This window comes from Lissotriton helveticus, chromosome 7 (assembly GCF_964261635.1).
Source record: "Lissotriton helveticus chromosome 7, aLisHel1.1, whole genome shotgun sequence".
NCBI lineage: Eukaryota > Metazoa > Chordata > Amphibia > Caudata > Salamandridae > Lissotriton > Lissotriton helveticus.
Genome location: NC_136068.1, coordinates 592,766,647 through 592,792,131, shown reverse-complemented (window position 1 = coordinate 592,792,131; position 25,485 = coordinate 592,766,647). Strand labels below are relative to the sequence as shown.

The 25,485-nt window shown below is 48.1% G+C and overlaps 1 protein-coding gene across 1 annotated transcript in view; it reads left to right on the top strand.

The window, feature by feature from the left end:
• Positions 1–894: 894 nt before the first annotated feature.
• F12 (coagulation factor XII) overlaps positions 895–25,485 on the top strand; it is a 119,931-nt gene continuing 95,340 nt past the window's right edge. Inside the window, exons 1-3 of the mRNA XM_078653206.1 lie at positions 895–909; positions 1,416–1,455; positions 22,589–22,682. Coding sequence (XP_078509332.1) covers positions 895–909; positions 1,416–1,455; positions 22,589–22,682 — 149 coding nt within the window. The remainder of the gene's footprint in view (positions 910–1,415; positions 1,456–22,588; positions 22,683–25,485) is intronic.

The window sequence follows — 25,485 nt, the reverse complement described above, 5'->3', positions numbered from 1 at the left end:
CAGTAACTCTTTGCAGAGTAACCGTTGTACTGCACTGTTATGGGGCAAGGACTTCACTCCAAGGCCCCATCCACCCATTCTGAAGTAATTCGGCCTTTAACTTTGTGTGTGTGTGTGTGTGAGGGACATGGTGGCCCATGAGCATGATGACTTAGAAAGCACATACCTAGTTCTAAAGCAGTGGTACAGTATGTGAGAGAAGGGCATTGGCCTTACTCCCCCTGGATACAGTGTGCACGCTACTTCTCCCATGATTATGGTTTTTACCACAGCACCCACCTTTGGCCTTTTCACTGTGACAGATTTTTTTCAACCAAGAAATGGTCAATTCCCTGTTAACCACAATGTAGTTATCCCTGGTATGTAATGGCACACCGGGTTCCCCTGTGATGGGTATTTCCCTACCAGGAAACAAGTAGCAGGGTCCTGTGCCGGGGAACAGGCGCTCAGTGGCAGATCCTTTGCTAAGGCGGAGGAGTGTCGCCCCACTGCTTTTCAGCAGTGCAAAAAAGGAAAAATACATTGATAATAACACAATGTTATTATCATTTTATTTTTCCCTTCTGATGCCAGTTTTGGGGCGGGGCGGGTGAGCGGGGCTTGGCTGTCGTCACAGCAAGCAGGGAGAGGAGTGGTGAGTGCACTTAAGTGCGCATGGCTGGTTGGCCGGCTGTCTTGGACAGGCCAAACAGTCATGCACACTTAGCATGTTCTCCACCAGGCCGTATTGCACAGTCTGGATGGAGAACATGCACAGGCCCCCACTCCCTGTCTGAGCGCTGGAACACGGTGCTCAGACCAATCACAACGCTGCTGTCATGCTGGTGACAGCAGTGTCGTGATTTGCTAGGGGAGTCTGGGAGCCCGTATGCTTCGGGTTCACAGAAGGGGAGGATGGAGGAGATGCAGGTAAGTGATTTTTTTTTTAACCCCCCTCTTCCCGCCCACCACAACTGCCTGGGGGCAGCCGCCACTGAGAAGGATGCAACTCCCGTAACGTGGCTTCTACATGGCAGTCTAGGGAAAGTGTGTCTTCCTTGGAATCTTGGGATAGACTACCTGCGAATCTGGTGATAGAGCCCAAGCTATGGCGATTTGATGACAGAGCTTCAGGTATTCAGCAAGAAGGGTGGTCACCGAGGGAAACGGGATAACCATCTAATGGGGATTCTGGGAAAGGACATCTAGCTATGAATTTAGGTGGACAGCATCTTGTCAGGAATCAAGGGATATCGCTTATAGCTGGGGATCATGGGATTGAGCGTCTACCACCGACGTGGCTGATCTCCAATCTACGCATGTGCAGCAAAGCTGTGTTTTCTGTCAAATGTTTGTACTGGAAGTCATTGCTTCATGTATTATGGAATGCTGTGTTGTTATCAAAGAAACATATTTCATATGCTTGTGTTTTTTAGGTTTCATCCCACAAATCTAAAAAAGAACATGTTGTAGTTGGTGAGTGTAAATCTTATTTGTGGGCGAGGGTATTCATGTCTTGGTGAGTGTTTATATTTTTTACTTCTTCATTTGTGAAAAAGTAATGGGCAAACAATGATTTGATGACAAATGGGCTTAGGTCAAGAGTCGTTTATTTCTGGGTGTCACCTTTAAAGAGCCGCTCCACATGACAATACATCCTATTGCCACCATGACTATTCGTCCTCACCGCAGTCTTTACTACATCCCCATTGAGGTAATCAACACAACTTGACCTTTAAATTAACAAGTGTAAGGCTATCACCTTTCAGAGTGAATTTTAAATGTTTGCATTGACTGTGTCCCAGATATGTACCCCAATCAAGGGAGTGAGAGTGCCCTGTGTGCAGGCTCCTTATGCCACCATTAGCTAGCAGTGTTACATACAACCTAGAGGAGGTGGAGTTAATGAACAATTCTTCCAGCAACAGGAGAGTCCTACTAGATCCTTCTGGGAGAGGAGGTGGGGTTCAAGATAGTTTCCCCTAGCAACAGAAGAATCATTCAAGAGCCTGCCTGGAGAGGAGGTGGGGGTTAATGATAGTTTCCCTTAGCAACAGGAGGGTCCCACAAGAACCTGCTGGGAGTACGAGGGGTTAAGGATAACATTCTCTAAATAGTTCATTAGGTCGGTTACACTATAGTAATGTTTCCTTGTTGAAAGTATGTATTTGCCCAGCCACTGGCCCAATAATACAAAGTCTCTGCTATTTACCCAGCTGCCTGCAAAATAGTGCCTTGTCTCTACTGTTTAGCCAGCCATAGACTAAATAGTAGAGATGATGTACAATTTGACAAGCGGCCGGATAAATAGTGTGAAGGAGGACTTTATTTAGCCGGCCATAAGGTAAAAAGGGACTCCAGGCAATGATAGTGTGGTGGCCATCTTGTAATGGGGATGCAACATGTATGAAAGATTTGAAAGTAAGTGCATATACAAATGTACAAGCATTTGTAAAAAAGTAAGGGCATAAATTAAGCTAAGCTGCTCACAGATGGAAAAAATGTAAAATCAATTTTGAATAAAAACATTTATGTTATTTTAATATTCAAATAAGACATGCAGAAATTAAACAGAAGCTTTAGGATATGGTATGCAGATATTTTGCACTTCAGTCAAGGGGTATTGGTTGTAGCAAAGAATGCTTAATATGGTTTTAAAGCATGTTACCTAAATGTTTTCTTTACATTCAAGAAATCCTTGTTGTTTTTTAGTGTTCATGATGGTCCTTTTGATGATTTTTGAGGTCTGGGCTATTTTTGGCTTCTTATGGCAGGCCTTGTGCTACCTGTGTGCTTCTGTTTAAGGGGGATTGTGCTTGTCTAGTATTTCAAATCTTGCAACACAGCAGCAGTCATCAAGCAGCAGCAAACAGGGAATGCAGACAGATAGGTGGTATCTGGGCCCCAGAGGGACAGACACGTTCATTACGTAGTTGTTGTTTGGGGACACAGCACCTTGGGGCACTTGCAGGAGGCATATTCAGTGAGACACTGTAATGGCATGCTATGGAAAGGGTGAGTGAAAGTGGTTGATAGGTAAGTAGGGCATGGGGGTAATTCACATGAGGCGTTCACTCTGCTGCCTTTGAATAAACACATTTAATCATATAATTTACACAGCCGAGTAGTCTTAGGGCATTGATGCTTTTCGGTCCCATGTCACGAGTGGCCACTTCAGGCACCTGCACAATGCAACTTGAGAATTGAAGTTTTGTTTTTTACCATGTTAAGCAGTGCAAGATCCTGTCTCTACTGGGCCTTCATTTCAGTACTTGGCAGTGGTGTCTCAGCAAAACAGAATCTGGAAGCCAAAACCCATCTGGATGACAGGCTTGGAGGCTGCATATAACTAAAGTCACTGTGGAGGGGTGCAGGGGAAAGAAGCAGTAGAAGGAAGTGAATGATAAGTAGGAGAATAAGAGCCAAGAGGTGAACCACTAGGAGGGTAGGACGGCCAGAGCCACGAGGACCAGGACAGGACCACCTAACCTATGAGGACCAGGGTTACCAATGCCAGAGGGAACATGAACAAATAAAAGATGAGAAACAGCACTAGGGTTACCGGGCCAGGTTTAGAAGGATCAGGAGGTTATGGAACAGGGGGAATCTGAACCCATTGGACAAGGGCCCGAAGGAACATAAGGACCAGAGGTAGAAAGAACAGAATGCCCTGCACCATCCTGACAAGGAGGGCAATGAGGGCTTGTGCGCACCAACCAAGGCCAGAGGGATGAGGACAATCAGGGCCAAGAGTAGCAGACCCACAAGTTATCAATGTAAACAGAATTGTGCGTGCATCTACTTTAATGAGAGAGGAGACCCACCTCTCTCGAAGTGAAAAGATACCAAAGGGGGCTAAGCCATAGGCAAAAAATAATGTCTCTCTCAGTTAATCAACATAATCCAAAAATTCATATCAAACATTTAAATTTTTTTTTGACTCATTGTATATTATAATTACACAATGTGCAGAAAACAACAAATCAACATTCCTGGAAGCTTTTTGCTTCACAATAGTGTTTCTAAACTTGACTACAAAAACATATACTGTCAAAACAGTGTCATCTCACATATACAGTATGTACATTCTTGTTAATAAGGACATTCCCAATGCATTTCGGGTTCGTGTCTGAACCCTTCGTCAGGGGATAGATGTAGAGTCCATTGTTTGTGATAACTACTAGTAATGAGGTCCTCCGTTGGAATCTACAACACAATTGGTTACTGGTTACAAAGATGTATGATGAGAATTTGCACTCTACAAGGTAGAAAGATGCTGACGAAGCAAAAGATTATAGTGTGCTCTCATTGTGAAAAATGTGCAAAGAATGAAAGCCAATTTACCAACGTGCATAAAGCGTGTGAAACAAAGATTCTAATGTGTCCCGGAGGAATGCTACCTTCCAGAAACATGGGGATGTGTTGCCACTAGGAAGTGTGTGATATATAAAGGAAAGTGATGTTATAAGACATGAGGCTTCAAAAATCTGCTCGTGAACATGCTGCAAACAAGAAAAAACTAGACAAACGGCTCGTGTCTAAGCAAAGATTCAAAAGTGGATGTCTGGCTTACCCAAGCTGGCATGATCACTAGAAAAAAAATTAAGACGCATGAAAAGTGTGTCATAATAATATATGGAAATGCGTGCATGACCATTGTGTAGTTTCTCTTACCCGTGTTGCCTGAGACAATAAGCAAAACACGAAGATTCAATAATAAAGTAGAATGCCGCGTCGCCTGTGTGTTGAAAATGACATGATATTACAAAAAATATAATCCATGAGGAGGCGATAAGAGTTCTACTAATATTGCGAGTACACTCATCTCACCGTAAGATAGAAGCTGGTCCTAAGGGCATGTATGTGCATCACATGGCACTTTGAAAAATGACCAAAGGTGCATTTTTCAAAGAAATCGCAAATTACCACCAACTTGAAGTTGGTGGTAATTTGTGATTACTTAAGGCCAAATCTCAATTTTTCTGTGCTTCCTACATTGCATTTAAGGAATTGCATGCAATTTGCAATTACTTAAATGCAATTGCAAAATAGAGAATTGCAAATTTTGCGATTCTCTAATTTGTGATTTCTGACAATCGCTAATTTGCGAACAGGAAACGGGCTTGATACACATGCCCCATGGTGCTTTTTGGTAATCCTATATCTAGCCATTGTACATTCTGGTGGCTTTGTGAGTAAGAGCGAGTATATCGTTTTAGAAAGTTAAACAGCTTCAACTAGTCTTTTAAGGCTTCTAATCATCTCTATCATTAGTCACATCTGCAGGTAAATGTAAAGGATTCGGAGTATTTGTGGAGAACGAAACAGCTCCATAAAGGGCCTTCTAAGTCACTATGTCTTGGTGCATGGTGTAATGGAGTGCCATTCTATGCCATGTTTCAAAATAGCTTGGAAAGATTCAAACATTTCGGACATTAAGGTGTATAATTTAGTGTCTGCATTTAAGCCAGTTTTAGCACTAAGGGCCAGATGTAGGTAATTCTATTTTACCACTTCTTAAATACCGAATCATACCGATTCGGTATTTAAGAAGTGGTAAAATAGAGGGGGGGGGATGTAGGTAATACAGACTCGGTAAATACCGAATCGTTAAGATTCGGTATTTACCGATTCTGTAAATACCGATTTGGTAATGCCCATTGATTCCTATGGGCATTGAAGCCCATAGGAATCAATGGGCATTACCGAATCGGTATTTACAGAATCGGTAAATACCGATTTCAGCAAGGGTGCAGGGGGTGTCACTTTGACACCCTCTAGCACCCCAAATACAGGCATGTGTGCCATGTGGCACACAGACATGCCCTAAGGGCATGTCTGTCTGTCACATGGCATAGGTGTGCATGCACACATGTGCATGCACACCTGGATTCGGTATTTTACCACCCAATTGGATTGGGTGGTAAAATACCGAATCTGAAAGGCCTTTGGGACTCAGAAGAGTCTCACCTACATCTGGAAGTTACCGAATCGGTAAAAATACCGATTCGGTATTTTACAGATTCGGTAAATTTACCGATTCGGTAAATTTACCGAATCTGTAAAATGATGCCCCTACATCTCAATCACCAAATACCGGTCGGTAACGGCCGAATTCGGCCGTTACCGACCGGTATTGGGGCTCCTACATCTGGCCCTAAGAGCCTTATGTCACCAAATCACAAGGTTTGTGACCACAAAAGTACTTATCCTTATGTAAATTTCTTTAGACCAGTAAAAGGATTTGTATGATTGTTTCTGAAATGGAAATAGGAGGGTTTATGAAAGGGTTTTCCTCCCTCCCCTTTCCAATTCAGAAAGGAATTCATTGATAGTTTGTGACTGCAAATGCTTTCACAAACCATTGCTGAGTTAACGTCCCCTTACCTGGTGGTAACCTCTTTTCCATGTGGAAGGGGTCCCCTTAGGACAGGATGTTGGCAGCTTCGAAGGGGAGAATGTTTCCAAAAACTACCGGCCAAACACTGCAGAATCTCTACTATTTCACAATGACTGGTTAAATAGTGAAGTTTTTCTGCTATTTGCACAGCTGCTGGCCAAACGGTGCAGAATCTCTACTGTTTAGCCAGCGGTCAGGTAAATAGTGACGTTTTTCTGCTGTTTATATGGCTGCCAGCCAAACAGTGCCGAATCTCCACTATTCATTCAGCAGCCGGATAAATATTTAAGTTTTCCTGCTATTTGCACAGCTGCTGGATGAACCATGCAGATTCACTATTATTTAACCAACGGCTGGGTAAATAGTGACATTTCTCTTCTAACTGCATGGCTGCCAGCCGCACATGGCAGGATCTCTACTGTTTAGCAGCGATCAGGTAAATATTGAGATTTTCCTGCTATTTGTACAGTTGCCAGCCAGACAATTCAGAATCTCTACTATTTACTCAGTGGCCGTGTTAATAGGGAAGTTTTTCTGCTATTTGCACGGCCGTCAGCCATACAGTGCAGAATCTTTATTAATTAGCCAGCAGCCAGGTAAATAGTAACGTTTCTCTGCTATTTTCAAGGCCGCCTGCCAAATAGTAAATCATTTCTACTACTTAGCCAGCTACCATGTTAATAGTAGAAAAAAATCACTACCCGGCAGCTGGGTAAATAGACTCTACCTTCTTTGTTTTATTTTAGGATACAGCAGCCTTGCTTAGCAAGGATGCTAGCATTTTGTGATAATTAGACGTAAGTGCTCTGATGGCTGGAGTTGAGCACTTAACCCCTTCACTGCGGCGGCTATTCCGCCGCAGTGCTAAGGGGGCGGGGCGGCCGCGCGGCGGCCGCATGCTGGTGACGCAACCACTCCGTCATCAGCCGCTGTTGAGCTGTGCTCATGATGGCGCGGTTCCGTCACGGCCCCGCCCGCTCAATGGAACTCTCAGCGCAGGCGCGGAATCCGCGCCGCGCAGGCGCGCCGAGCGGGCCGTGACGGAACCGCTCCGTCATCAGCACAGCGCCACCGCAGCTGATGACGGAGTGGTTCCGTCACCAGCAGGGGAGGGGTTAATTTGTAACAGAAATAAGTGAAGGGGCCTAATGTGTCCTTCGGCGCTCACTTGCGGCACTGTCAAATGCTGGGATTACTGACTATCAAGCCTGCCTCGTCTCGATTCCACCTCATGCCCCTTCCTTCCACCACCCTACCCTTTCTTTCCCAGTAGCTCACTCTTGCAGGTTCTGTTTCAGACTTCATTTGTATGTTTACATGAATGTGGTATTTGTATACTGTTAACCTATCCCTTCTTTCTGTCTTCCCTTGCTCTGGGTAGAAGTCAGGTCCTTCTGGTTACAAGTTAGGCAGAGCTGGGAATGCTATTCATGATACTGCTATTACTGCTGTATGTAGCAGTAGATTTATAATCAGGTCTGAAGTACCCAGCACCCGTGGTCGGCGGGGAGATCATGCAGCATGACCGCTGAGACTGCTAGTTGTCCTGTCCACGCCTCGGAATCTGGAGATAAATCCTGTCATTACTCTTCCTCCAGAAACTCTGACATGGCTGCCTGACCACATTGGGGCCCATTGGGGAAAGGGAGGGGGGGGAAGGAAAGCACCGACCCGAGACTCAATGTAGGTGTGATAAAGGCCGCTTTATTGGAAGCAGGTGCATCCTATACAATAAGATCCTTGGCCTGCGCCGCACAATCTAAACCTCATAAATATGTAATTTCCTGACTCACCCCCACCCCCTCCCCTAACTGATTCCCACAATGCACAAACAGTAACAATTAGCATAACGTCAATTTGCCTCTCCACCTGGCTAAATACTTTCTTGTGCTTGACCTACCCCCCCGATAATCCAAACAGTTCTCCTACTCTTCCCCCATATATTAGGAAGAACCGCCCCTACATGCAGAATGCACCCCACACCTGCTCCAGCGACATGCGAAACCCCCCACCCAATCATAAAACCCCCTTGCACCAGCCTCCAACAAAACATCGCCCAAAATCCCCCGGCAACCCCAAACTCCCCTGAAAAAGGCTCCCCCGAAAAGGGAAATACCTGCCCTTGGGCCCCCCCCCCTTTAACATGACCCAGGGAGGGTGGGAGGGGAAAAATTGTCCATCCGCCACCCCCGCCCGCCGGCCGAGACACCACACCTAAAATGGTGTCTCTGCCGCGTGCCCGGCCGGCTAACAAACCCCAGCCCAAAAGGAGCCCAACCAAGCCCCGCCCCCAGCCCAAAAGCTACTAGAACACCTAAAACCCGTCCCCGGGCGGCGCCAGCTCCACCCCCCCCTTTCCCCGGCCCCAAATTCCCCCGGGCGGGGCAGGCCTCCCTTTGGTCGGCCGCCCCCCCCAGGACCCCCAATGGCAGAACGAGTGTACCTTTGGTTTTAATCCAAGAATGAAAACGAAAAAGAGGGCCACCATGCCTTCAGGGGCGGCTCTGGGCAGGGAGCGTAGGTAGGGGGGCCCCGGAAGAATGGGGTCTGGGTGGGGGCCGGAGGAATGCAGGCGCGGAGGTCAGTGAAGAGGGGGGGGGGGGTCAGGGTGTTTGGAAGTGGAACAGAGCTGGAGGCCGCCAAATCCCTGCCAGGGGCCGAAACGCAAATATGTATCCATCCTCAGAGGATTATTATATTAAGGATATATATTGGCGTGGTGGACCCTGGCGTTTGGAGGCCCTGTGCAGGTGCACAGCTTGCACATGCCTAAGGCCGCCTCTGATGCCTTGGTTTGGTAGTGAGAAACACCTGTAATTATAAAATATACGTGCATCCTTTACGTCTCTGGTCCCAGGCGCCACTTCACCTACTGCACTAATGGTAGCTATACACCTGCTGGAGCATGTATAGGAGTTAATTGCAAACGTTTTCATAATGTGCAACAGCGACGTAAAGAGAAAATTACAATGTAGGCAAATGCAAGTATAATTTAGCAAATTCGAGCCCTAGTGTCTTTGATAATGAGATGGTGACTGGTCATATGCAAAGTCACTGTGCACAATGTGTGAGTCGATCAAAGTTAGCACATTCTCACAAAAATTTGAAAATGGCTAACTTTGCAGTAACTGACAGTCGTGCAAATGACAACCCGCAATGCACAGCATTCACCAAAATGGCATCACTGTATGCCAGCATGTGTGTGACACTAATGTGTGTTCTGACTGCACAGAATTTCCAGGGACAGTTCAAGAATATGGCAAGGACACATCACAACAGTCATGCTATTTGGACAGACTGATGAAGAAATATTCAGTGTATATTAAGTTCACCACAAACATCACAAACATCCAATGTGGCCTCATCAGAGCTCAGGACCCATAAGAGGCCATGATACAGTGCTCCACTGGTCACTTCCTACCCATGTGCATACTTTGGCTTCATTCTCAGGGGCTGCTGCTCCACAGTAGCTGGGGCAGTTAGTGTTTCCCCAAAGTGCAGAATCACATTCCCTGCATAAGTTCCTGGGGGCCATGCTTACATATAGGGGAAGGATAGGGTAACATTTACAGAGCTCAGTAAAACCCGCAGGTGACAAAGCGCTATATCAGGACAGTGCTTAATTTGTAAAATATTAAGTGCCAGGGCTCCTACCAGGAGGCCACTGCAGCTTGCACCACCCATCGCCCTTGTCATCGCTGTCAAAACAACTGCTAACCATCTCTCTCGCATATAAATGCGACAGTTCAGATTATTCCAGGTCCCCAAAGCTAAAGGAATGGCTGGGGAGGCAGGTATTAGTCATTTTTAATGTATATTGTTTTCCTAAATAACAGTTATACTGCTCATCTCTAAATTACATGAGCAGCGCCACCTTGTGGCAGACTGCCCTAAGTGTGGTGTTGATAATTAGGTGCTGGTGCTCAGCACTGGAAAGCTCCAGCTCAAATTAAGCACTGCAGTACAGATAGATCAACAAGAGCAGAGCAGCCTAGAATCAAGGATTCTGAGAGGAAAAAAAGCCAGGTTTACAATGCTTTTTGAAGGACATAAAAGAATCTGCTTCAGTGATATAGGTAGGCAGAGTGTTCCATAGTTTGGCGGTAGCCACGGAAAAGGAATGCCCACCCCATCTCGTCTGGGAACACACTAAAATACGATTTTCTGTTTTCCGCGTTTAGATAGAGTGCATTAGGGAGTCTTTATCTGCCATTACATGTTTCCCCATTGTAAATCGTGCAACCAATAGCACCCATCTACAGGAACAGGAAGGGTCAGCACTCACTGAACATGGAAGATAGCGTCACAGGCCATCCACGCCATCGCAAACATGGCTACAAAATACCCTGTTAGTGCACATGATTCATACATGTTCATGATTAGTGGCATCAGGGACCTTCCGATGGATAGTTCCAAAATAAGTGATTATCACATACAGTGAATAAGGATATAAACATTGCCAGTTAGGAAAGGCGTATCTTTTATTGAAACGAGCACAAGTGACAGAGTACAAGGTATGCAGGGGTGAACCCAGTCGCCATTTCTATAGCAATACAGCCCTGTTAGTGCAGAACCAAGAAAACATGGTAAACCAATATTGTGAGAAATAAAAAGTGAGAAAATGAAACGGTAAAAAAGAAAGTGAGAAGTTTGAAAATAATAAAAGAGAAATGGAAAGACAAGGGTTAGAGAAACAGCAAGAAAGAGGTTGGAAAACAAATTAAGGATAAGGATACGGTAAGGGAAAAACTCTAATCTAAGGTAAGGTTGTGGGTTAGCCCTGAAGTTAGAGCAGGGGTTCCCAACCTTTTCTATACCCCGCACCCATAGGAAATGTGTGATTAATGTTCATACCCCCTACAAAAGTAATATCACATTTGAAGATAAATAGTCAAATTTGTATTTTGTGAACCATAGACTGAACCACATTCAATACTGTGGGTGAATAAATGCAACTCAAAAAAACAAGCTTTTAACTCAGTGCATAAAATGTCACACCCACTGAAATGCTATTTTGCATCCCCTGGGGGTGCGGACACCCCAGGTTGGGAACCCCTGAGTTAGAGTGAGGGTTTTGGAAAGCGTTTAAAAGTAGGCAAAGTATAGGTTAAGGTTAGTTTAAGGGTTGATTTAGATTTATGGCTAGAGTCTAAGATAATGTTAGCGGTTGCTAGGGATATGGAATATGGCTAGGCTCAAATATAGGGTTAGGTTTGGGGTTAGCGTTATGCATAAGGATAGCGTGAAAGTGAAGGTATGGTTGAGGTTTAAGGTTGGGAATTGAATCGAGCTATGAGTTAAATTACAGTATGGAAAACCCCTTCAGCCAGGGTAAGGGATAGGTTGAACCTTAGGGTTAGTTTTGGATTAGGGTACTGTTAGGATTAGGAGGGATATCACTAGGAAGACCATATTTAAGAGTTAGTGCAAAGCAATGAAGTTACACTTAAGATTTGGAGGTTAGGTTTTACGATTAAAAGGAGAAAATATTAAGGTAGTTTAAATGCGTATAAGTATTAACGTAATGCTTTGATAGGATTTGAATTTAAACAACTTATTTTCTTGCAGTACGTTCACACAGCATTCTCTCCCTTTTTTCCTATCACCTTCAATTTACCAGTCTAGCACTTCACCACAGTACTTTGCAGGATAAGGTTTTTGGTGGAACACACCATTGGCACTTTAAAATCAGAGTTCAGATGTATCCAGAAATCCAGTGGCGCCCTATACTATGGCCCTGCTACTTGCTGCTAAATAATTGCAACATGTACCAGGAAAGGACATTACCTAGGAGGTCCAAATGCCTTGCCAAGGTGAAATATTTTTCTATCTTTCAAATGAATATAATCCTTCATCATTTGGGTTGAACCAATAATTTTGGGAACAACACACTTCAGACTGTTGGTGAATAGTGGTTTGTGATACTGAGTTATAAACTTGTAGATCTGTCCGTATTGTTTTGGGTTCCTATGGTTTGGTCCTACAGGCTGATGTGGAGCCATCTTAAGTTTTCTGAAGGTTATGGAATTGGTTGAGATCCTCCATCGCTTGTATTCAGATAGGTGCCGCTCACCTGTGAATGATCGAGGGCTGGGCTATCTAGCCGCTCCGTGGCCGAAGCCACACCGGATGTTCCTGGGGATATGTTGGTTGGGTGGCATCATGCACATGGAGGTCAATTATAGGTGTCCAGGAGTATCAGCGACTATAACTGTTCGATACATCTGCTGCCTTTGCAATTGCTGGTCTCAGGGGTCATGAAGGCAGTAGCAGAGCTCCAAGTGGCTTGTTTACTTTCTGTAGTACCTTTCCTCGCCCCTTTGCAGCAAATAGGAGGCTGTAGAGAAACTGAAGGTGGACCAAGGGGTCAACACTTTGATGTCATAGGGGGACAAATCACATGTGATGTCACTTCTGCACCCCACACTTTGTTGCATCGACATCCATGAGTATAGGCTGCGTACATATGTTTATATGTTTAATTTATTATGTTGATGATTGCTACGGGAGCATCGCTCTGCTGCTTTTGGAACCTCTGATGGATGCGGTGTCTGGCTGGGTTTGTTTTCAGTCTTCAGTACATGAGCACCTGCGTTTGCAGACACATCTGGTGTGTATGCGCCTTACTTTGTAAAGCAATGCTTGATATGGGCTCTGAAGAGAGTGGATAACACAATCCTGTTGCCTGCAAAGAAAACGCCTTTTCTTTGCGGTCAACAGGATTGTGTTATCCATCCTCCATCATCCCTGTGTTGTTCCTTGCCCCTACCTTTGCCCTGCTGGATGGTCTATTTTGCTATCGGATAATCCATGTATTTCATGGTGTTTATGTAATATTGTGACTACATGTTGAATTATTGTATGGGTATGATTGAAGAATGCATTTTTATGATTGATAGATTGAATGGTAGATGTGGGACTGTTTATATTTGATCATTAAATGTATGTGTTTTATTTAATATGTTTATATTGTAACAATTCTGATATCTATTTAATGTATCAATAGATCAATTTTTGTAGCATTTTGCACTTTATCTTGCACCAAAAAAGGAAAAAAATGAGAAAAATGAACATTAAACAATAAAAAGAATGATTTATACGTCATATCTTGGGCTTGATTGATATGTATTGGGCTGTTCCTTTGTTTTGTATAAAATTAAGGACCCTTACTAGGGCCATACCAAAAACCTAAGTTGCGGTTTTCCTCGCTTCTTGATAGATGCTGTTGGACCTGGGCCTCTTGGCAGGGTCATCCCTAAACTTTTTGCCTTCCTCCAATACTCTCTCTGACCTGTTTTTGTTGGTTTAATGACTCTGGGCACTTTGCCACTGCTGACCAGTGCTAAAGTGCATATGCTCTCCCTGTTGTAAAGTGTACATGTGATTGATGTCCATGATTGGTTCATTGGATTTACTGTTAGTCCCTAGTAAAGTGCACCAGGAGTGCCAGGGCTTGTGAATGCCAATACTGCTAGTGGGCCTGCAGCGCTGGTTGCGCCACCCACAGAAGCAGCCTTAAAATGTGTCTAGGGTCTGCCATTGCAGAACCTGCGTGCAGTCTGGTACTGTCATGCTAGCTGGGCAAGTGCACACACTTGCCAGCCCCTGAACCTTCCCTTAAACTTCATATTAGTCACCCCTATGGTAGGCCTGAGGGCAGGGTGCATTGTAAGGATAAGGTAGAACATGCCCTGATGTGTGTGGCATGTTCTAATAGTGAATTACTGCCAAATTCGTTTTTCACTATTGTAAGGCTACCTGTTCCCTTCTAGGCCAGATGGGCTGCTGGAATTATTACACTCTATAATCCCAGCAGGCTCAGGGAACATGGTAGAAATTCGTGTTTAGTATGCCTGGACTCAGAATAATAAAATACTTCTTTTAGTAAAGTTTATTTTAATATCCTGTGTTTGCAAATGCTACTTTTAGAAAGTTAGCATTTGCTTGCCTAACCATTTCAGCCCGCCTCTGCTTGGATGTGGATCTGACTGTCTGGTGTGTGTGAGTGACAGGGCTGGGAGTTGACAGGTAGTGATTAGCAGGAGGACCCCTTAATGGGTGGTGGGAGTTTCCCCTGAATGATGCATCAGGCTGTGCTCTGCCTCCACAATGCTGGCTCCGCCCTCCTGGGGAGCGACTGATGACTCAGCCTGCACCTGGCCCAGGAAGGACCGAAGCTTGTCAACAAAGTACTCAGGCCACTCCTGCCCTCTCAATGCCGGCTCCGCCCCCCTGGGGAGCGGCTGATGTGCCTGCCCTCACACTGAATGCAGAAGCAGAAGTACCCACCGCAAGTGCTCAGGGACGGGAGCAGTTATGCAAAGGCCCCCCTGGCCAGTGAGAACAAAAGAAACTGTGTATAAAAGTAGGAGCCCTGCTCCTTGTAAATTAGATCCAGTTTGCGCAAAGAAGAAGCTCTGCCTGAAGAGAAGGACCCTGGAAGCTGCAAGGAGAAGTACTGACTCTGACCCCAAGAGATTGGCCTGTAGTGGGTGCCTTGCTGCTGAAGGAGAGCAGGAGAAGAAAGACTGAAAGACTTTGCTTTTATCCACCTTGTGCTAAAACTTTTACCAAGATCTCCAAGGGCTTGCTGTGAACTTGCCCCCTGACCAGCGCCCCAGGAACAGTGGGCGCTACCCTGTCCCCCTGGAAGAAGGAGCTGCTGTGAGCCAGCAACCTGATCGACACAGCTGCTGAAGGAAAGAGGAGCGCGCCGTGAAAGAATCCCTGCGCCCCTCCTACGAGGCCCTTGGCACCCCGTCCCGCCGAGCACCGCATCTGCTAACTGGCCGGCACCAGGTGACACCGAAAGGCCCAGCCCCGCTGGCCTAATCACCGTCCCTACCGCCTGCCTAACTGCGAAGCACCGCAAGAACGGACTTGGCCAAGTATCTGCTGTGACCTGAGAGGCTTGTGTGCGCCTCACGCTGCTACCCGGGGCTCTGCCCCCCTTTTCCAGGACCTGAGGTGTGTCGCCGTCGACCCGACCCGCGCCGCAACGCCAACCTCCGAGCCAGAGCCGAGCCGCCGCTCGCTCCAACCTCGGGAGGAAGACACCGCGACGTGGACCACCGAGCCGGCCTGCACCCGACCCCTTCAAAAAGACAAAGGTACTGTTTCCCGTCCCGCGGTGCGAGCCGCTGTCCCACTTCGCTCGCACCGCCATCTGCCTCAGCCGGGTCCCCGGAGCCGCGCAGTGAGCACTCCCCGGGCCCCCGCTCTCTCCCCTGACAGCCGTGCAGCGCGCTCGTCAGGCTGACAGTGACTCCCCGGCCGCCGATCCCGCTAGAGGCGTGAGATTGGGCAGACCGGGTCCGATCGTTGGCGCAGAGAGGCCCTGGCTGATTGAAATTCTTGCTGGAGGAACGTACCAGGACTAGGGAAGAGTCCGCAACCCTTTTTAAGCACCAGAACAATTCTTTTAACGCTGATACAAAGACCTGTGGCCTAATCAGAGAGTAACTGGAACCATTTTCTTAAACTACGCAAAGACTGTATTTACAAGCCTGATCTAAAGATATATATAAAGAAGATATTTTTACAGAAATACAGTCTAGTGTCATTGTGTGGTGGGTTGATGGTCGTTGTGTGTGATGTTGCAAATGTTTAACCTTATGTACTCCAGAGTTTAGCCTAGACTGCTTGCGCCACTCTACCTAAAGGGCGAGTAGGGGTTATTTCTGGGAGTAATCCTTTACCCTGACTTAGAGGAGAGGGTCCCTGCTTGTCGCAAGTACAAACCTGCGCCAACCAGAGACCCCCAATTCTAACATTGGACGCAGCGGTGAGGATCTCGAATTTACATTTGCAGTGTCCATACATTGACTATTGACCATTGCACAGTGATGACAGTCCAGTAACTAAGCCACAGACTTTGTTTTTTTGGATTTATGATTTGCGAGAAGAGATCTCAATGTGTTTTTGAAGTCATGCCTGTGTCAGTGAAAATGGAAAAGGCAGCATCCATTTCTTCTATTGACTGTGATTGGGAGAAACTAGAAAACTACACCAGGAAACAGCTCAAGAGGTTCTGCAAAAATTTGAACATTTCCATGACCGGACTCTCCAGAAGGGAGCAGTTCCAAAAGGCGCTGAGGGCCTGGGTCAAGGCAAGGAATGCCCCTGGAAAGGATTTTGAATTTGAGCAGGCAGAACAGCAGCTGGAGGGACCCCTGACTCCAGAGTGGAGGGGTGCAACCTCCCCATTGGGTAGCAGTGTTTCTGGCCGAGGTCTGTCGCCAGAGGAGCTGGCGGACAGACGGGCAACCCGAGATCATGAATTGAAGTTGGCAGAGCTGGAAATAAATGGGCAACTGGAGCTAGAATCTAGGAAGTTAGCCCTGGAAGTAATGAAAATGGAGCTTGCGCATGACTTAAGAATGAGGAAACTTGACTTGGAGCTCGAGGGGCTTGAGGCCAAGAGGGCTTCAGCCCAGCAACAAGAAATATGTGTAGCTCACAGATTGAGCTTTGCTGAGTTGGAGGTGGAGTCCAGCTCAGATGGTGGCAGCAACATTAATGTATCTAGTGCAGACAGCATAGCGCGCGCACCTAGAGATATGGCACCTGACTTGGAGGGGGTTAACATACACCAGGAGGTTCAAGGGCATGAGGTAGCTCCAGTAGTGCGCAGCGTCCCTGAAGGGAATAGGGTAGCTGGCGTAGGAGTTCATGGTCCTAGTGGTGGGAGGGATTCCCCCATGGTTGAGGTCCTGGTGGGTGAGTGTAAGGACCGCCCAGAAGAGTGTGGGTTGTGTGACAGAGACAGTTCGCTACTGTCTGGCCAGTCTCAGAAGAATGGTGTGGAGTCTGTGTGTGAGGCGCTGGATGGTGAGGTGAAGGATAATTTGGTTAACCCTACTAGGGGGCTGTGTAATCCAATTGTGGGAGAGCATACTTTAAGTCCCAGTTTTCCAGAGCTATGCCAACACCTGTTTGAGAGTGAGTTCTCTGGCCCCAGGGAGCTCACATTGGAGGCAGACCTTGTGGTGGATTCCCGAGGGTCTGGAGAGGCATTGGGGTGTGATCCTGTGGGGAGTGTCTCAGGTATCTTTCAGCCCAGAGTGGTGGAAGTGGCGCAGAGTAGCCCAGCTAGGTCCTGTAGTAGTGAGATGGGTGTAGGGCCTCACGTCCTGTCCTTAAGGGGAAGGAGTGAGAATGGGTTTTGTCCCGGTAGTGCCCGACCTCAGTCTCAGAGCCTGGATGGTTCTTTAAGGGAACACCAGGTGGGGAGCCTAGGCTGTCCGGATGAGTCACCCTTTGAGGGGGATCCCCCAGTGGCTAGAGAACGTGGAGGCTCTGTAAACAGGGCTCCAGTAGTTCTGGTGACTGGCAGTACCACTCCAGTTGGGAGGGTGCAGAAATCCAGAAAGAGGGGCGAGAGGGGGAAAGAGTCCCCAGTGGAAGAACCAGTGGGTCAGGGGCCAGCCAGCAGGGCTGCGTCCCCAGTGAATGACCAGGGGGACACCACTTCTGTCCTGGGGGATCTTCCCGCACTGTCAGAGGGACAGGGGTTGGGAGATCCGCGCCGGGCAGACTGTCGCACGACACATGAGCTATGTGCCACCCTCAGGGGGGGCATGCGTGCTCCCCGGGAAGTCCTGGTGCGCCAGGCAATGGTTCAACTGCAGGGTTGGGTCCCTGAGTTGGAGAGTCAGGTTCAGGTGTTGTCTGACCTGGAGGGTGGGACCACTGTAATCAGTGTCCTGGCCCATGTCACTTCTAGGGGTACCACTCCAGTTGGGAGTGGGCGGTACTCTGGAAGGGGGTGCAGAGGGAGGGAGTCCTTGCCTCTGACCCCGGTGCAGTTTGAGGGTGTAGACCCTAGGATAGAGGGCCAGGTGCAGGGTGTCCCCCCTGACCTGGTGCCCCAGTTGCAGGATAGCACCCCTGAACTGGTGGGCGAATTGTGCAGGTCACCTGCCACAGGTGCCCTGACAATTCTGGAAGGGGGTACCGCTCCAGGTGGGAGGGTACAGAGCCCCAAGGAGGAGGACCGGGTGTGGGAGAGGCCACCCCAGTCTTTGGTACAGCCGCCAGGTACAGACCTGGGACTGGTGGGTCAGTGCCAGGATGTCATACCTGACCTGACAGGAGGGAGAGTGGACCAAGGGTGCCAAGCACCTGGGGCTAATGCCCCCCACTCCTTAAGGCCACAGAGGTTTGAGAGCCCTGAGAGGCGTAAGGCTTGGGTCTCATTCCTGACTACTGTCAGTGGCCACTGTGACATTTTTCTGTCTGCCTGTTGGGACACACCTGTGAGCGGATTAAGGTTCAAGGCTGCACAGGTGGTGTCCACAGGTGTAGAGAAGGGTTTCCCATGGATTGGCTTGGTGGACCCTGAGAGTATGAACAGAGGATTTGAAGGAGGTGCAGATTGGCGTAGAACTGGAATGTGCCCCTGCTGTTGCGGGCCAGGTCCAGGTTCTATCGCCCAAAGCAGGGAAGCCCATCACAGTGGTGATTGGTCTACCCTGCGTTTTGGCTGGAAGGGGGTTGTGTTGGACCTGGGCCTCTTGGCAGGGTCATCCCTAAACTTTTTGCCTTCCTCCAATACTCTCTCTGACCTGTTTTTGTTGGTTTAATGACTCTGGGCACTTTGCCACTGCTGACCAGTGCTAAAGTGCATATGCTCTCCCTGTTGTAAAGTGTACATGTGATTGATGTCCATGATTGGTTCATTGGATTTACTGTTAGTCCCTAGTAAAGTGCACCAGGAGTGCCAGGGCTTGTGAATGCCAATACTGCTAGTGGGCCTGCAGCGCTGGTTGCGCCACCCACAGAAGCAGCCTTAAAATGTGTCTAGGGTCTGCCATTGCAGAACCTGCGTGCAGTCTGGTACTGTCATGCTAGCTGGGCAAGTGCACACACTTGCCAGCCCCTGAACCTTCCCTTAAACTTCATATTAGTCACCCCTATGGTAGGCCTGAGGGCAGGGTGCATTGTAAGGATAAGGTAGAACATGCCCTGATGTGTGTGGCATGTTCTAATAGTGAATTACTGCCAAATTCGTTTTTCACTATTGTAAGGCTACCTGTTCCCTTCTAGGCCAGATGGGCTGCTGGAATTATTACACTCTATAATCCCAGCAGGCTCAGGGAACATGGTAGAAATTCGTGTTTAGTATGCCTGGACTCAGAATAATAAAATACTTCTTTTAGTAAAGTTTATTTTAATATCCTGTGTTTGCAAATGCTACTTTTAGAAAGTTAGCATTTGCTTGCCTAACCATTTCAGCCCGCCTCTGCTTGGATGTGGATCTGACTGTCTGGTGTGTGTGAGTGACAGGGCTGGGAGTTGACAGGTAGTGATTAGCAGGAGGACCCCTTAATGGGTGGTGGGAGTTTCCCCTGAATGATGCATCAGGCTGTGCTCTGCCTCCACAATGCTGGCTCCGCCCTCCTGGGGAGCGACTGATGACTCAGCCTGCACCTGGCCCAGGAAGGACCGAAGCTTGTCAACAAAGTACTCAGGCCACTCCTGCCCTCTCAATGCCGGCTCCGCCCCCCTGGGGAGCGGCTGATGTGCCTGCCCTCACACTGAATGCAGAAGCAGAAGTACCCACCGCAAGTGCTCAGGGACGGGAGCAGTTATGCAAAGGCCCCCCTGGCCAGTGAGAACAAAAGAAACTGTGTATAAAAGTAGGAGCCCTGCTCCTTGTAAATTAGATCCAGTTTGCGCAAAGAAGAAGCTCTGCCTGAAGAGAAGGACCCTGGAAGCTGCAAGGAGAAGTACTGACTCTGACCCCAAGAGACTGGCCTGTAGTGGGTGCCTTGCTGCTGAAGGAGAGCAGGAGAAGAAAGACTGAAAGACTTTGCTTTTATCCACCTTGTGCTAAAACTTTTACCAAGATCTCCAAGGGCTTGCTGTGAACTTGCCCCCTGACCAGCGCCCCAGGAACAGTGGGCGCTACCCTGTCCCCCTGGAAGAAGGAGCTGCTGTGAGCCAGCAACCTGATCGACACAGCTGCTGAAGGAAAGAGGAGCGCGCCGTGAAAGAATCCCTGCGCCCCTCCTACGAGGCCCTTGGCACCCCGTCCCGCCGAGCACCGCATCTGCTAACTGGCCGGCACCAGGTGACACCGAAAGGCCCAGCCCCGCTGGCCTAATCACCGTCCCTACCGCCTGCCTAACTGCGAAGCACCGCAAGAACGGACTTGGCCAAGTATCTGCTGTGACCTGAGAGGCTTGTGTGCGCCTCACGCTGCTACCCGGGGCTCTGCCCCCCTTTTCCAGGACCTGAGGTGTGTCGCCGTCGACCCGACCCGCGCCGCAACGCCAACCTCCGAGCCAGAGCCGAGCCGCCGCTCGCTCCAACCTCGGGAGGAAGACACCGCGACGTGGACCACCGAGCCGGCCTGCACCCGACCCCTTCAAAAAGACAAAGGTACTGTTTCCCGTCCCGCGGTGCGAGCCGCTGTCCCACTTCGCTCGCACCGCCATCTGCCTCAGCCGGGTCCCCGGAGCCGCGCAGTGAGCACTCCCCGGGCCCCCGCTCTCTCCCCTGACAGCCGTGCAGCGCGCTCGTCAGGCTGACAGTGACTCCCCGGCCGCCGATCCCGCTAGAGGCGTGAGATTGGGCAGACCGGGTCCGATCGTTGGCGCAGAGAGGCCCTGGCTGATTGAAATTCTTGCTGGAGGAACGTACCAGGACTAGGGAAGAGTCCGCAACCCTTTTTAAGCACCAGAACAATTCTTTTAACGCTGATACAAAGACCTGTGGCCTAATCAGAGAGTAACTGGAACCATTTTCTTAAACTACGCAAAGACTGTATTTACAAGCCTGATCTAAAGATATATATAAAGAAGATATTTTTACAGAAATACAGTCTAGTGTCATTGTGTGGTGGGTTGATGGTCGTTGTGTGTGATGTTGCAAATGTTTAACCTTATGTACTCCAGAGTTTAGCCTAGACTGCTTGCGCCACTCTACCTAAAGGGCGAGTAGGGGTTATTTCTGGGAGTAATCCTTTACCCTGACTTAGAGGAGAGGGTCCCTGCTTGTCGCAAGTACAAACCTGCGCCAACCAGAGACCCCCAATTCTAACAGATGCTTCCATAAATCATCTTATAGAACACAGTGGGGGAAACTGTATAGGACCTGCATCAGCCTTGAAATGATGTTTCTTCCTCTGTTAACCGATAGGTGCACCTCGCCTCAATCCCTCACTGTTATCCGACCTTCTACCCCTTACAAGGTAGACAACCAACCATTGGGCCTGCTTATCTAGGGTGAACAAAGGTCTATCTTCACTCTCTATTAACTGTCCTTTCTCCTTTACACCAGCAGCCTTAGACCTCAGCATGTTCTGTACATATGGCCCAACATATTCCAGACCCACCAGAAATGGTGCATAGTGCACCACACCTACTTCCACACACTCAGTGATCCTATGGATTAATCTAGCTCCCAGTCATGGCCAGCATGACTCGTGGGTGGGGGTAGGTGGGGGGGGGGGGGTCGCACAGGTTTGCGGGGGGTTTTAATTAAAATATGTAAAAAGTACCTTCCCGGGTGTCGTGCTGCCTCAGCTCCTGGCCGGGTCCCACTTTTTCCTGCTGCTGTCCTGAACAGGAAGCCGCCACATGCAGCCTCCCTCCCCTAAGCCAATCACAATGCTGTGATTGGTGGGGACGGCGCCCAGCCGGGCACCTATGCAGAGGCCGTTTTCTCTATGTAGGTTGCATGCAGCCCACATAGAGAAAGGGCAGAGTGGGCATGACTGGTTTGGCCGCCCGCCCCCAACCAGGCATACACTTCTGCTTAATACCATTTTATGTTTCTGCTTCTCGCACTGTGAGAAAGAAGTGGGGCGACGCTCCTCCGCCCTAGTTGAGGAGCTGCCCCTCGATAGCCATCACAGGCCCAGCTTTGAAGAGGCTGGCCTATGGTTTGAACATCGCTGACAAAGCCTTTTTTTTTAACCTGAAACGTCTTATATGTTTGTTTATTTATCCTTGTATTCCTGTGCCTGATGTTTTGTGTGAACAGTACTCTTGCTTAATTCTGTTTTGGTTCTGAAAATTGCCATTGCTTTTCAAAAAGTGAAGGCCGCTGGGCTACATCATATACAATAATCTCCTGTTCCTGGTGGAAAAGCTTGTTAATTGGCAATAACCCCTCGCCGCCCCGCTCTCGCTTGCGCAGGGTCTTAAGGGATATGTCTTTCCCTCTCGCAATGATCTTCGTGCTCCTTTCCATGTCTTGCAGTTCTGACCGAGAGCGGGCAGCCTTGCCACTTCCCTTTCCGTCACAACCGCCAGCTGTACCACTCCTGCATCAGCAAGGGCCGAAAACGACTCTGGTGAGAGCTATCATGGACTGGGCCAGCGCGCTGTTCAGGGGGCGGGCCGGGGAGGGTTGCTCACTGACGTCCAGAACAGGCATGGGCTGTGTGCTGTGAGTCACCAAGGTCAAGTGTAGTGTGGGTCCATACGCTGTTAGGCAACGGCCTTTAACCCCTTGCATGCTGCTGAGATTCTGTGCCTGTGCGGCAGTTTTATTGAGTGGGCGGGTTCATGACGGCCCCCAGCCGTCATCAGCACATGAGCACCGTAGTGCATGACGGCTAGGGGCCATCATCAGCATGTAAGGGGTTAATCACGGAGGTTATGTACAGGTTGGGAGTGTATGCTGTTAGGCAATGGTCCTTAGTGACTGATGGCGAATCTCCCAACACGTGGTGCACAAAAGGGTAAATAGAGCAAGAAAACGTCCTCAATCCCGTGAGGGCCGAGAGGAACTCTCAAGAGGGAGTACGCCCTCCATTGTACTAACACTAGACCACAACAAGTACTCCTCAAGAGGAGTACTTTTTGTGGTCTAGAATCTCCCTACATGTCCACTGAGCGAGCATTGACCACCCCAACACTAGGGAGGTTAAGAGAAGTTGTGTTATGTTTGTTAGGTGGAATTGCACGCCCTTATCACCCATGGGGGATTCAGGCCCTGGAGTAGATTAGTAGGATGACCATGCTCCTAGCGGCAGGGCCGGACTGGCTACCGGGCAGTTGTGTGTGCTGCCGAGCAGGGGGATCATTTCGTTAATGGGGACCTGTGTGTGCAAAACGAAATTAGTTTTGCTTTTTTTATTTCAAAGCGCACGCAGGTCCCCATCAACGAAATAAACTCACACCACGGAGAAATCGTCCCCCTGCTCGGCAGCACACACAACTGCCCGGTAGCCAGTCCGACCCTGCCTAGCAGAACAGCCAGGTTTAGTTTACTGCGGACCTCGAGTAGGGATGGAGAGGTCTTGATGTGATGCAGAAGGTCGTTCCAGGACTTTTTCCCTAAGGAGTTTGGGCAGGACCCATGAGGTACCAGAGCTGGAATGAGTGCCAGGATATAGCAGGTGCGAAGTTCTCCTTACTTGAATTGAGATAGGAGCTTGGAGGGTGTAGCATCATTCAAAGAGCTGATCTAAGCATATACACATCTGAGTCCATAGCGATTGCCCTCGCTAAATTTCTGGGATGGATGTGGGCCATTCGTGCAGAAACGACAAGGGCAATGCAGCAGTGAATATTTTAATAAATCCAGCATTTATGAGCTTACAGCTGTTTTTTTGATTATGTATATGGTTTTTATGCCCACAACTGAGCTGGTGTTGTTACTTGGTTAAATCGTGAATGTTCTCCAAGGTGGTATATTAACGGTTTTATGTAAATCCATTTTATCCTGTTTTTACTATTTTTATCGTTAAATGCTTTTTTACCTGTGATCTAGCTTGTTATAAATTTTCGTGTATGGAACATAATGGATTATATTATGTTTTTAGATTTTTATTGATGCCCAATGTCTTTAATGATTTGATAATCGAAATAAAGACTAATTGAAATTGAAATATACACAAGGCACGCACATCATGTTGGCTTGGGACAAAGCATGGACAAAGGCGATTGTGTGCTCCTCGGATGCAGGTTCTGTGAGGAGTCAAATTATGCTCAGTGCTCAAGTAATCACACGGTGAGTGAGGATTAAAAAATATAGTGCAATGTGGGTATTACAGATAGGCAATGGAACAGTGGCACTTTTTGTTGCTTTGGCTGCTTGAATCGCATACATCTAGAAAACATAGGAGTCTGTTTAAAGAGCGGTGCAACTGCCACCGTCTGATGATTGGGGCAGTTGGACCGCTCATTAAACAGTCTCTTTTGTTGTTTAACGCTCACTCACTCTGTGATCACTTGAGCACTGAGCATGTTATGGAGCATTAAATGTTTTGTAACTAAAAAGTGTTTATGGCCTCTCTCGCTACTTATCTGCTCATGCGTAATTACAATTAACATATTCCTGCATCTCCATGTCTGGCAACTGACTATCCAGAAAGGTGAGGAGCGAAAGTAGAGTTGCCCATCAGAGCATAAGACCACGTTGAGTAGCATCTACATACAAGTCTTACTTTCAAGGTGATCAGGTGTGAGGGGTGCCCTCCGGTTTAAGGTATTGTATGTTATGGTATATTGATTTGTATAGCGCACCAATCACCCGAGAGGGTGTCCAAAGGGGCTATAGACCCGCTCCCTCTGCATCAAGACGCCAGTTACATGGGCTCCTCCAATACTGTAGATACCTGTAGGCGTGGTCAATTTGTGAAAAAAATAAGTGCCGGAGCTCTCGTCAAGAGGCATCGTGCACCAGCCCATTGTTCCTATTAGTGCCGCCTGTAACAGAACTAACCACTAACCATGAAACCCTATAGGGAAAATATGTGGCATAACGACCAGAGCTGCAGACTATGGAGTTGGGGAACCAGAGTAGCCTCAACATCCAGTGATTCTGTGCAAATCACTTAATCTCTAAGTGCCTACAAAAAATGAATGTGTCCTTAACTGGTGCTCATGAAAAGCGCTCCGATACCTTTGGGTCAAGTTCGCGCTATAAGCACCGGTGTTGACGATTAAGTGCTGGGGCCGAGCACTAGAAACCCCTGGCTCAAATTAATCACTGGACTGGTGCGTCTTCATTCTGGGCCTTGCTGGGATCAGTGTGGCCACCTGCCATAGTTAGCTGTGACTAGCAAGAGGTCGTTCTGTGTTGTCAGGAGGGGCCACTTGAAGGTACCTTTTGGCAATGACAGTTCTGCTTTACCGTGTGTGTTTTTA